The 12,645-nt window shown below is 40.1% G+C and overlaps 1 protein-coding gene across 3 annotated transcripts in view; it reads right to left on the reverse strand.

The window, feature by feature from the left end:
• Nucleotides 1-12,645, reverse strand: part of GDAP1 (ganglioside induced differentiation associated protein 1) — a 33,964-nt gene that overhangs the window by 10,635 nt on the left and 10,684 nt on the right. The window contains exons 1-2 of one of the 3 annotated variants that reach the window (XM_075141630.1): nt 1,103-1,354; nt 662-854 (exon numbers count right to left, since the gene is read on the reverse strand). The exons of 1 other annotated variant lie outside the window; for it this stretch is intronic. In XM_075141630.1, the coding sequence (XP_074997731.1) occupies nt 662-854; nt 1,103-1,153 (244 nt within the window). In that variant the 5' untranslated portion in view covers nt 1,154-1,354. Of the gene's footprint in view, nt 1-661; nt 855-1,102; nt 1,355-12,645 lie in introns of those variants that run through there. One more of the 3 variants, XM_075141628.1, reaches the window with a different exon arrangement.

Raw genomic sequence — 12,645 nt, forward strand, 5'->3', positions numbered from 1 at the left:
GAAATCGCAGCACTAAACCCCTGAAATAAAAAATGCTGCCTCTTCACACCTAAAAAAATGCAACTCTGCATTTCATTCAAAAATTGAGGCAGTCTGTTTTCTGGCAATATAGACACAAAGAATTTCAAAAGCCTGCATGTGTTCACTTCTGAGCTTTTTCTTCCTACTTTTTCACCTCTTCACTCCATTTTGGCTCCAAAAATAATCTCCTCATTCTACCTCCTTTTTCCACCCAAGATTCTTCTGGAATTAAGCATCTTTCTTTTTTTCTCGCAGAGAAGCGGGACCTGCCCGACAACAGCAGCTGTGCAGCTCTCTGCTCAACACATATTGTTTTTTGCGGCAGTCTCGCCACAGGGGTAGCTCAGCGCCGTGCTGCCATTGCTGACTTCTCCATCCTCCCCGAAGGGGTAAGGAGGACAGCGCTAGGTTTTTACTTACAGCTGCTTGTAAAGGTGCTGGAGGGCCTTCAGTTCATTTTAAAGGAACGTGTTTTTACCCCATACCACCAACTATGAGGAGAGCCCATTTACTTGTGAGACTATAAATGTTTTCTGGTCCTGAATGAACCAACATGTAGCAATATGGAGCTGAGCCCAACACTGCTGCTTGCTATGGCTACCTGGGGAAGGATTTCACACCGAAACGCCTATGGGATTACCATCTACAAATGTTGCTTCAAGGTAATCGATAATCTGCGTTGCCTCACAAATGATGTTTTCCCCATGGATCAGGACAGGTACTTCTCCAGAGGAATTTAAGCGCATGAACCATGGTTCGTTGTGCTCGCTCAGCGGCAGGTTTACATCGTGCTCTTCGCACTTCAGGGCTTTTTCGGCTATTGCCAAGCGCACCTGCAACGGTATCACCGGGCTTACCCCAGCAGAAGCACTCCCCGGACAGCTGTCCCCGGCCGGCGGAGCCAGCCCGGCCCGGCCCGGCCCCGGCCCCGGCCCCCGCCCGGCCGTGCCGCGGGCGCAGGCCAGCCGCGCCCCCCCGCCCCCGCCACCCCGCACCCGCCGCGGGCAGGCAGGGGCCGCCGCCGCCACCCCGGCAGGCGCCCGTCCGGGGCCCGCAGGCCGCCGCCCCGCGCCCCCCTCACCTTCTGGGAGGAGAAGGACTGCGTCCAGTGGTACAGCACCAGCGGCGCCATGCCCGCCGGCCCGGCGCGGCAGGGCAGGGCGCGGCACGGCGCGGCACGGCACGGCACGGCACGGCACGGCTCGGCTCGCTGCGCTGCGCCGCGCCGGGCGGGGCGGGCGGCCTGCGAGGACGCGCAGCGGAGGCCGTGCCCGCCCCGCGTCGGCCTGCTCTGGGAAATGAAAAGAAGGGGATGCCCGGGGGTGCGGGGGACACCCCGCTTCTTCCCCCCAGCCTGCCCCCGCGCTGCTCAGAGGACGGCCCTTCCGAAGGGGAAACGCCTGCCAAACTGTCTACAGCATCCCCTGGGGAAGCGCGGAAGGATGGATGCGCAGGTAAAAAGGTCACATGGCAGGATTTCCCCTATTTTTTTTTTAATCTTTTTTTTTTTTTTTCCCTTGAACAAGTACTTCCACTATGAATTTCGGGGATAGTGGCATCACGCTCTCGGGAAAAAAATGATAAATATTACTGGAAGACATCCTGAATTGGACCCTGTGGGTAAACACTCCATTGCAAAATGCACTTAAGTTGTAGCAAGAAGAAATAAAGCTCTAGAATAATACACGCTTCTTTTGCCTCCAGATGTGTTCTTTCAATCTCAGGAGATAAGGCTTCTCAATTATTATTTTTTTCTAGGCAAAATTAGAAAAAAGGAACAATTTTGCAGGGTTTTTTTCCTGTGTGAAGTAGGGTTCTGAAAAGCATCTGATAACAAACACTAGCTTCCATCATCAGAAAGTGCTTCCTTTGTATCTCACACCGGAGATGATAGTTTAGAAGATGCAATTGCTGGTAGTACATGCCTTATTCATTAGACACTATCTGCTGCATCAGGGAGATGTGCAAACCAAAAGCTATGGTGAGATTACAGGGTCCAGAATACTGTTCTCTTCATCTTGACTGCTCGATCCACAATAAGGCGACTGCTTCAGGTGAACCTGATAACCCACTCCCACATGCAATTTCTATATACCAGATGAATCCCACTATTAGTATCCTGAAGACCTGAATCTAGTATGTTGAGAGCTACATCCCAATATCAAGTACATTTGATTTTAAGGGAAATTTTGACTAGTGTTAAGAAAGGGAATGGATTTAAGTCACTGAAAGAGACAATGGACAAATCTTATAAATCAAAAGGGAAGAAACAAAGTGCCAGCTTCCAGCCCTGCACTGTTCACGTGGGTGAGCACAAGGGCAGCCCAGTGCCTTCCCCAGAGAGTACTCCCAGCTAGAATCACAAACAGAAATAATCTCTTCAGAAGGGCAGGCACAATGAGATGCTTCTCACAAATCCCAGCTGATAGTAGTCAGTGCGTTACTGATGGCAAATCCTACATTTTGGAGAATTTAATTCTTCAAAAAGTTGGAGAATGTGCTTAGAATTGATAAGAAGAATGCAGTCAATGGAATGAGATAAATACATTACGACGGGACTTATTTATCTCTCCAAGATACATGTCTAAGGTAAGAGTGCTGGAATACCCTCTCATGCACTAGGGTTTTAACCTAGGACTCGCTGATAGACGGGTATTCTCACAGGTCTCTACCTGGGTTGCTGTACAGTTCCTCACAGTTGGATCTTACAATATCTCAAGGCAAAGAACTGAGCATTGGATACCTCAGATATTATTTGTTTTTGCACTAGACACTCTTTCAGGTTTTTGGTTTTTTTCCTTATTTTTGCCTTTGAATCAAAATGTTGTCATTTTGTCAGTTACCAGACAGACCACTGCTCCATTTCAATTCTCTGGTTCAACTAATTAATTTAATATCAAACATGGACTTCTGAGTTTGAGTTATGTTTTGTTACCTGTTTCAGATGCCTAGAAAGGCAATGAAAGGTATCGACCTTCTAACACAATAAGGGAAAAAGGACCAGTGAGAACAGTATTTCCTACTTCAGACCTTTCCAATAACAGAGCAGCTGCAATCATACTCGGGTGTTTCTTCTTCCTCTAATCTCATCATCAGTATTGCTATGGAATACCACCAGTATGGCCATGTTTACCATCCTGGCTTGCCCAACGACCATTCAGCTGAAGGAGAGAACCTTGAAACCTATAAACCTTAAAATCTGGGTATTATCATTACAGCTTTATCCAGTCTATCGCTCCTCAAGCTTTTATACAAACAGCATCTTCAAATTATAAAATCTAACATATCAGCCAAATTCAAAAGATCTAAAACATGTTTTTATGTACTTGCCCGTGTTTGTTGTCTCTGTGCGTATTTGTAATATGCTGGCCAAGGAACTTGATCATCCCTGCGGCGGGGAGCGCTTGCGGCTGGGCTCCCCCAGCCCAGCAGGCAGCTGTTCTCATGACTGACCACACGAGGCCTCCCTTTTCCAAAAATACGATGCAAAGTACCTCTCCCTCCAGAGATGAAGGAAAAAAGGGGCTGATGCCCTTTTCTTCAGGACGAGCACCTATCCATCCACGTATGTTTGCTCCCAAGCTCACCTTCTCAAACACGAAGAAAAGCAAGCAAAAGGGCCAGGTTATGAAAAAGCTCACAGCATCCTGGAAAACCTTGTTCCACTTGCACTTACACAAAGCTTTACACAACTGAAATGAAAGTTAGTCTCTTAAAGGTAGTTTTAAATGTTTAAATGTCATGAATAAAAAAGCAGCGCAAGGCACAAAGCCACGCAGCTGCAAATCTGACCAGCATCTTGGCACGCTGCTGTCGCAAGCAGACCACTAGCACTGTGTCATAGATCACTTTTCTTACCATATATATATTCTTCCCTGTTTCTCTACATGGCCTCTCTTGGGCCTTTTCTAGCATCCATGTTTACAAAAAATATATATACACCCCTCTACACGTTTTTTTAATGCACGTATTTTTACATCATGGAAAGAAAATAACATTTGCGGGTATTACTAATAGATAAGGAGTACCAAAATCAACTTAATAAGCTGATGTATAAATTTGGTCAAAGATCCGGAAACCAGTATTCTGCTTGTTTTCTTCCTTACTTCACCACTCACTCCATGATACTGTCAGGAAACATCTAGGCCAGATGTGTCATAAAAGTTATTGCTGCCAGTAAAAAATGACAATTTCTTTCTTATCAGATCAATTTTTTGTGCATATTGGAAACCAAGTTTGATTAGATTACGGGGGGGGAGGGGAAATCTTTTGCTTTTTTCTATGCAGCCAGAGCCATTATAGCTGAAAATTAGCTGGATTCTGTGTATGCATCATTAACAGATGCATTGGTTCAGTTCCAAGAACTGGCCTAATTGACAGTGGTGCAGGAGTTAATACTGGTTGGGAAAGTAAGACGGGTTCTATTCTGGACCTTCTGTCATCAATCGTTATTGGCTAAATTCCAGTTGCAGACACTGCACTACTGGCGATGACATGAGTCAAAAAACCCACAGCATTGAGTTCAGATACACAGGTGAGATTTAATATTGACACAAGAACTGTCTTTAATATGACTGATGAATTAGATATGCAACCCTTCAGAAACAGTGAGAGCAAAGTTACATCTTGACAGTCACAGTTGAGACTATCTATACCCTAATTTAACTGTGTATAAAACCATGGAGGGATGCCAACCTAAGTAATTCTAGATAGCTGACGCATATTCTCAAGAAATATAATTACTGAGTTACCATTCTACATCCAACAAAATCCACCTATTAATAGTCACTTTCAAAGTTACTTAACATATCATACTAGGTTTTCTTCAGGGATTTCACCACAAAATTCTGCCAAAGTTTTCCCTAAATACCATAGTCCAACCTGTTCCAGGCAGAAGGAGTTTCATATGTCAATACTTCAGAAATACTGATTAATAATTAATTTTTCTATATAAAATTATTCTTAGTAGTTTTATAGTAAGCCTATTTCAAAATAGTTGGTAGTGATCGCATACATTTCTAGTTCTTGAGATATAACAAAAATATTCATTGTTCTAATGCTATAAAAACTTCAACAGTTTTGATGATTGGAATAAATTTTCCTGAAATATCAGGCTTTTTAATCAAGCACAGAAATACATTTAATATATTTACATAAGGTGAAAAAGGACAATTTCTTAGCTATAAACCTTAAAATCTAGGTATTATCATTACAGCTTTATGCAGTCTATCACTCCCCAAGCTTTTATACAAACAGCATTTTCAAATTATAAAATCTAACATATCAGCCAAATTCAAAAGATCTAAAACATGTTTTTATGTACTTGCCTGTGTTTGTGGTCTCTGTGCATATGTGTAATGGAACATATCAAGGAACTTGATCATTATTGAGCTATTAGAAATAACTCTGTACCATCACTTCACACGCGCATCTTCCCTCGGCATTATCTGAGATGTGTAACTCACATGAGTAAAAATTCTATTAAAAAGTTCTCCTGTGTTCTGTACCTCTGTGCACAACATCCAGGTGTTGATTTTTATACTGGTTTTAATCTAACAGTGATGACATTTTGTTGAGCAAAGATTGCCATCATGTTACACGTTTGCACAGCACTGCCTAGCACATTGGGTTTTGGCTGCCCATTAAAATTCACGTATTACCACAGCACAAACAATGAATGTAAAAAATAGTATCTTCCAGCTATTGCCTGGGGCCAAAACAACAGATCATGCAACTCTGAGCTAGTAAAACAGATTATTTAGATGCTGAAACAAAGCCCACCAAAGGTAGTGGTGTGATTTGTACCGACTTCAATGGGTCGTATATCAGGTCTTAGGCCTGTTCAAATTCTACTACAATCACACTGCAAAATATAAAGATCCAGTAACTGGGATGACAACCAAGCACAGAAAGCCTTAAGGAAATCTAAGGGGTTAAATACAATTTTGTAAAATGTCCTTTGAAGTCTCATGCAGTATTTTCTTTGACTGGAAAATAATTTTAAAAGAGCTTTCCTGAAAAATTACAGAAATCAGATTCTTTCCATTCCTGAAACAAGCCCAAAGTTTAACCATTTTCAAAAATTTCTAAAAATCTTAGTTACACTTTTTATTGAAAATGTTGTGAAAACTTTTATAAGTTAAATTGAACATGGGTTTAAACTAAATATTTTATCTTTTTCAGCCACCTGCTCACAAAAATAGTTTTAAAATACTTAAAGTGTTATCTTGTACTTCCAAACATTTTCACTGACAAGTAAAAAAATAGCTGCCACTGAGGAAGAGCCATTACTTTGAACAACATTAATCATTAAGACAACATAAAAACATAGTTCTCTTTTAAATAAGGAAATTCTTATTTCTTCAGCCTTAATTCTTGCTGTTTGCTCATTTCCTTTGTGCAAGCCTGGACTAAAAAACAAACAGTAAGAGGCAAAATATTTCAATTAGCCTCCTTGAAATCTCACTTCATAAGACAGTCAGACATCCATGTTAGATGGAAGTCGGAAAAAGTGCTTTCCAAAGGTGAGGTCACCCTGTGTTCCAGAGCACCCTGCGCCAGCGCAGCCACGCGGGTGGAGCCTCTTCTGCTCCAAGCAGGAGCCGCCCTGTGCCATCCGTGGGCTCCACACCACCACAGGAAAATCATCAGGGCCAGCTGGGTAACCCGGCTGATGATTGCTTGTGGAGGAACAGGGGCCATAAGCGTGGGTAGAATATTTTCTCTTACTGAGTAACACTTTTTGCCCCCTCCCCCCCCCGAATCTAAATCACATAAATTTTGCACTAGTATTGCAGTGTCTTTTCACATTATAGTACAGCAGAAACAAAAAGGAAACTATATAAACTTTAGTTTAGGAAACTAAAAGGTCAATTATGATGTATCAATTTACCGTATTTACTGAATTTTGAAAGCTGGAGAAATTTTCATTTAAGTTCCGCTTCTCACTACATCTGTATTAGCCAACTGGAATTTTTATTCCTGCTGTTTCCCAGTGGAGGGCCCTCCGCGTGCATGACTTCCAGTACCAGCTCTCATTTCTGCGCTTGACGAAGGACGTCTCAGAGTTCCCATTACACAACTTCCACTCTCCCCCGCCAGTCATCAGGATACTGTTTTGTTAGTGCTCCAGAGAGATTTAAATTTCTTCTCCTGTTTTTCTTTAACAAAACTGCTGCTCCATATTTGATTGGTAATTGCTCTTTGAGTTTTTCAGCCCCTTGGCAAGTGTGGATGAAAAAGCACAAAAGAATTGGACTGTTAGTTGATACCAATTAGTAAACCCCAAACCTGAGTCCTGATCCAAACTGATTCCACTTTAATTTGAATTATTCTTTTAGTCTGTAGATAAGTCTTGTTTCTTAAACAAGTGTTTACGAATCAATATTTGTGTTTTAGGTGTACTGAATAGCAAGAAATGGTCAACTCTCTTGCTTTGTAGACGAAGGTATTTTGTGGCACCCAGGTATTTCCAGTGAAGTTAACTCCAATGCGAGTAACAATAATTTAAGAAACTGGGATTCTTTGACTTGTTACAAACCATCTATGCCACTTAAAACCTTAAATTTTCAATGCTTGAAATAAAAGAACAGCAGAATGTAAAACAGCTGGACAAATGCATTATCAAATAGCACACGGACACAATATTCACCTAACTCCTCTTGTAAGCAAGATCCTCGTTTGTGAAAGTATAAATAGGACAAGATACAGTTTTGGGCAGCAATAGATCTGGGCACTGAATCGCTGTCTATGTTCTTTTGGCACTAACTGAAACACGCTGGCATGATTTTTTCTCAACTGCGTAACGTCACTCACAAATAGAGAACAAATACCAGAGCTACTGCTCTGAAAACACACTTCCCTCGTCACATTTAGCTCAATGAGATTTTCTTAAGAAAAATAGATGTAGTATATTAGTGCCAGCTGAAGGCAGTAATACTTGCTATTTAGCATTTACTGAGTTATCTGACCAAAAAAAAAAAAAGAAAAAGGCTATACAGAGAAAGGGATGAATTTAAATCCTGTGTGTGTAACCGATACAAATGAAAGTATGAAGTTGTCTCCATGCCCTGTGCAAGTGCAGGGGAGAAGCGAGTGCAGCAGGCGATGGTATGTGTCTGAAATAACAAACCCTTTCCACTAACACCCTAGCTAATGCACCGGGTGGGGAGGCAAAGCCAGAGGAGAGAAGCTGCAGAAGCTGAAGCGAGATTTTCAAATTTTACAGAGACGCATAAACTGGCGGGGGGGTGGAAGAAATGCCTCAGTTCGATTCCTGTAGTATCCTATCAAGTCCAGTGGCCAGAACACAAAGGCCAAATTTGACTTGTGCGTTAAGTCCTCATAGCAAAATACAAACATTAAAAAGACATAGAAGCTATATTAATAGAAGAGTCAATATGAACAGAGCTTAGGGACAAGGAAGTGAGAACATCCTTTTGGCCCAGAGGGGATAATCTATCTTTTCAAGATGAAGAAATTAACAGGTTTTTTTCTTGACCTTGAATAATTAAAATTTTCCCTCTAACATGCTAGATAGGCCACTGCCACAGACCTTCAGGGCTATCATACTTTATTTCAATATATTACAAAAAGTGAGAAAGCACTGGAAAAAACTTTTTAATCTCAGCCTCTCTCTGACTTCACTTTATAATACATTTTAATTCCAGTTTTGACATTGTGTATGACCTAAGACAGTTGAACAAAGAGATCTTTTTCAGCCCATCTTTCCTCCTCTACAAAAGCTTCACACTTTAGTGGTTCTAAGACACTGGAAAACATAATCAAGTTAACATGAAAAGGGAGTCTAACAAGAACACGGTTCATATCTTGGAGCAGTGTTTTAATACTGTGATTAAATTTGTATTCCCCCTAAATTGCGTTTTGTTTGAACGCCCTGGCTTGTGATCCCGTTTCCTCCCGTTTTCTTGATGTCAGCTTCTTCACTGCCAGCAGAAGATCCCTCCGAACTGCAGCTGCATCTGTAAATGTTTCATCAAAGGCCCTGAACGTCTGGTAACCAGCAGACCCGGTGGGTGCTACAAATGTGATCTGGGTCTATCTCGGGGAAGAACAGCATGACCATATTTACTGTGATGCTATTCTGAGGGCTGCATGACGTGCTTCTTCCCTCTGGCTGAGCAACGCTTGCCCGTTTGTCTTTCAACACTCACTCCAAGCATGACGGGATGAAATAAAACAAAATTTACTAGTAGCAAGCTTACTCGCATATTGAAGACTTCCATTTTAAGAACTTCATCATACACACACGCATATGCTTATTTCAATAATCCTGTTAACATTTTGTAGTCTAGGTAGATTAGACACTTAGGTTACATTTTAAAAAAATCAAACCATAAGAAGATAAAGAAAAGTATTACTACATAAAATAATTCAAATTAGTATGGAGGCATAAGCCTATTTGTCCCCATAAATTAAATCTTAACTCAGGTTGGTGGCAACACAGTAGCTCCAGCTCTGCACAACACCTCCAAACATGGACAGCAGCTGTGTCTCCAAAAACTGTTAATATAGGGGAGATAAAATACTGCATTTCTGGAAGCAATTGTGCACATAGGATCACCTCTTCCAAATTCAGGCAAGTAGCTTTTAGGTATACAAACTGAAACTCAGTCAGTTGCCAGCAGAATGAGCCAAGAACTTCCAGTGATTGATGAAACCCAACCTAGTGCAGCATCTGTACTACACTTTGTAACAGAGAGGAGGAAAAAAAAAAACAAAATTTCAGATTAAAATGACATGCACACTTTTCATAATTCAAATGTTATCATTTTGCTGATGTTTAAATATATTTAAACAAAAAAAAAATCTAGAAATGTGCCACTGACACCATATGTCACAGAAAACATCACGATTTTTTTCTTCTCTTAAGCCTCTACAAATACATTTTAAGCACTAAAACTGAGAAACAAAGTTGCATAGTGCCCAATTCATTCACTTTCTGTATACTGAAATTTTGGGTAGGAAAATCCTGATATTATGAATTTTCAAAAATGGCTGACATTTTTTAAATATTTCCTTGGGCTCAATTTTCCAAATATGCTGAGTAACCAGCTGTTAAAAATCAAATCTCATTAAAAGTTTCATTAGTTAGACAAAAACTGCAGTCTCAAACTTAACAAAACCAAAACCATATCCCTTTACACATGAAAACAAAACTGCAACCCCTTCTAACTTTAGCATGCTCTATCACAGAACCACAGCCCTCCAGCTCTATTACATTTTCTGTTTTCATGGCAGAACCTCATATAAGCAAAAATACAAAATGGTTAAACATGGGTGAATTAACAAAAGTTTTGCAGTGTTGTCATATGAAACAAGTGAATTTCAAAATTAATTTTAATTCTCAAATGAGCTGAAATAAACTTTGTACCTCACATACTCAAATACCATGCAGGTTAATGACATTGCCAAATTTTAAAATTAATAAACTAAAACTTGAACTAAGGTGATCTCTACCATGGACTTTATAGCACAGCTGGTTTTAGGCATACCTACAAATGAAAGATTTAATGATAAATGCATGCCTAACTGAATATGGTTGATTATTCTATAAGTCAGTTACATTTATTATGCATTCAGACATAATAGAATATCATATAATTGTTTTTCAAACACACTGTATTATTAGGAAGATATACATTCTGTGATTAGAGCAGACATCATCAAAGAAGGGATATTTTTATATTCTGTATGAAACTTAGATTAAATTTCACTGTTACATGCTGAATGCACAATATAGTTAGGTTACAAAAACTCAAATAATAGCTACTGTTTCATAAAGGACCTATTGCAACAAGATCATAAACTTCTACATAAAGGGATTTTGTTTACTATGACAACTGCATTTACTAAAGAATGATGCTTTGATAAAAGAACATTAGGAAACCTGTTTTAGACTGCACACCTAGAATGAGGTGTTTTCTACTAAAAAAAAATAAATGCTACTCCTAAACAAAACTGAGGCTCAAAACCCTGCCAATCATACAGTTCGTCTTTAGAAAAAAATATAATGCAAATACCAATTTGTCCAATGTCCATCTTGTACTTGCCAGAAGCACAGATATACATAATATATTCACATGCAGAGCTGCAAACACGCATTCATGTGACTTCATGAAAGAAGGGCGAAAAACTGTACCGCATCTGCAGAATACAGAAAGTGCCATCCAAAATTCTGCTTTGGTGGTTATGTCTTCCAAAGAGCAGAATCTAATCTTTAAGCTGAAATTCCAGTGGACAAATAGAAAACTATTGTGCAGCAATGCAATATTACATTAAATATATTTGCTAAGAAAGCCAGTTTTCAAGATGCAAAAGGGTCTAATAGTGTAATCCACATGGTGAACAAGTTTCTTCATCATAGAAAAACATCATGACATTATGTTACCAGCATTTAAAAAAGCCAACAGAATAGAAGGAAACCAAGAATAAATGAAATCTCATACTAGCTGGGAGTTTTAATTCATTGGTTAGGCTGATTACGATGCACTAACCCTTGCTATATTTTTTCATGTAAAATTAAACGTCAAAATACGTCTAGGTGTTTAACTTGCATGCTAGCTGTGGTGGCAACAATTGTTTTCCCCCATGACAAATATTGCTGGATAAGCACAAGAAACTCATCAATAGGGTGCATTTATCAACTCAGGCATAACAAACATCTGTTTGCTTTTACTGTTCTTATCAAAAATCAGTTAGAGTAAGCCATATTATCCTCACCAAAGTTTAAGCAGATTGAGGGAGTGGCTTTCTGTTAAAGGTCTTTGCAGCCTGCTTAGTCCCATGGTAGTGTCCTCTAAAGCTCAATTCCTTTGCTGACGACTTTGTTAATAGACACAAATCTCAAAAGAGACTACACTATGCATCAAAATATCCGTATTATATTCATTATCAAAGAGCAAAAAGCTCAGCTTTTGCATCTCTGGTAGCATTTCCCTTCTTTTCTCCATCATCATTTAAAAAAAAAAAAAAACTACAAAACAAAACCCACCAAGGTTGTACCTATAGCTCATATTTAGAATGACAATGATTTTCAATCCATTTCACAAATGGATTCACTCAGAAGAAAAGAACAGATTTTTACACAAAGTTAATCAACTATCCAAGGTATAAGAAGCACCAACACAGTTCATTGGTGAAATGCAACAGCTGTTTTGTTCTGCTCCAGCACAGCATAACCAGAGTGCATGCTAACAGCCGTGACCATCAATGTGTCTTTTAAAAGTAGAAATATAATATCTAATTGCTATTTTAACATTAAATTATCTCTTTTAAAGGAAAAAAAAGGCATTTCAATTTTTATAAGAAGAAAAAACAAAGAAATTCTCAAGACAGACCCCATGTTAAGACAGAATTAGGTATGAATGCAGACAGATGTATGGCCTCATCCCTATGTCTGATAAAACCTGCCGGATAAACTCGAGGCAGATCATAAGGAACTGCAAGGTCCACGGAGCGGCTGGAGAACTGCAGCCCCTGCGATAGCTGGGATGGGTGCCTTCTCGAGGTGCACTCACCGTTGCAGAGGTGGCCCAGCGTGACCCGCAGAGCTCTGGTCTCCTCCACCAGAGTCATGCTGCAGGAGACAGAAACTGCAGAGCT

The sequence above is a fragment of the Calonectris borealis genome, chromosome 2 (assembly GCF_964195595.1).
Source record: "Calonectris borealis chromosome 2, bCalBor7.hap1.2, whole genome shotgun sequence".
NCBI classification, from domain to species: Eukaryota; Metazoa; Chordata; class Aves; order Procellariiformes; family Procellariidae; genus Calonectris; species Calonectris borealis.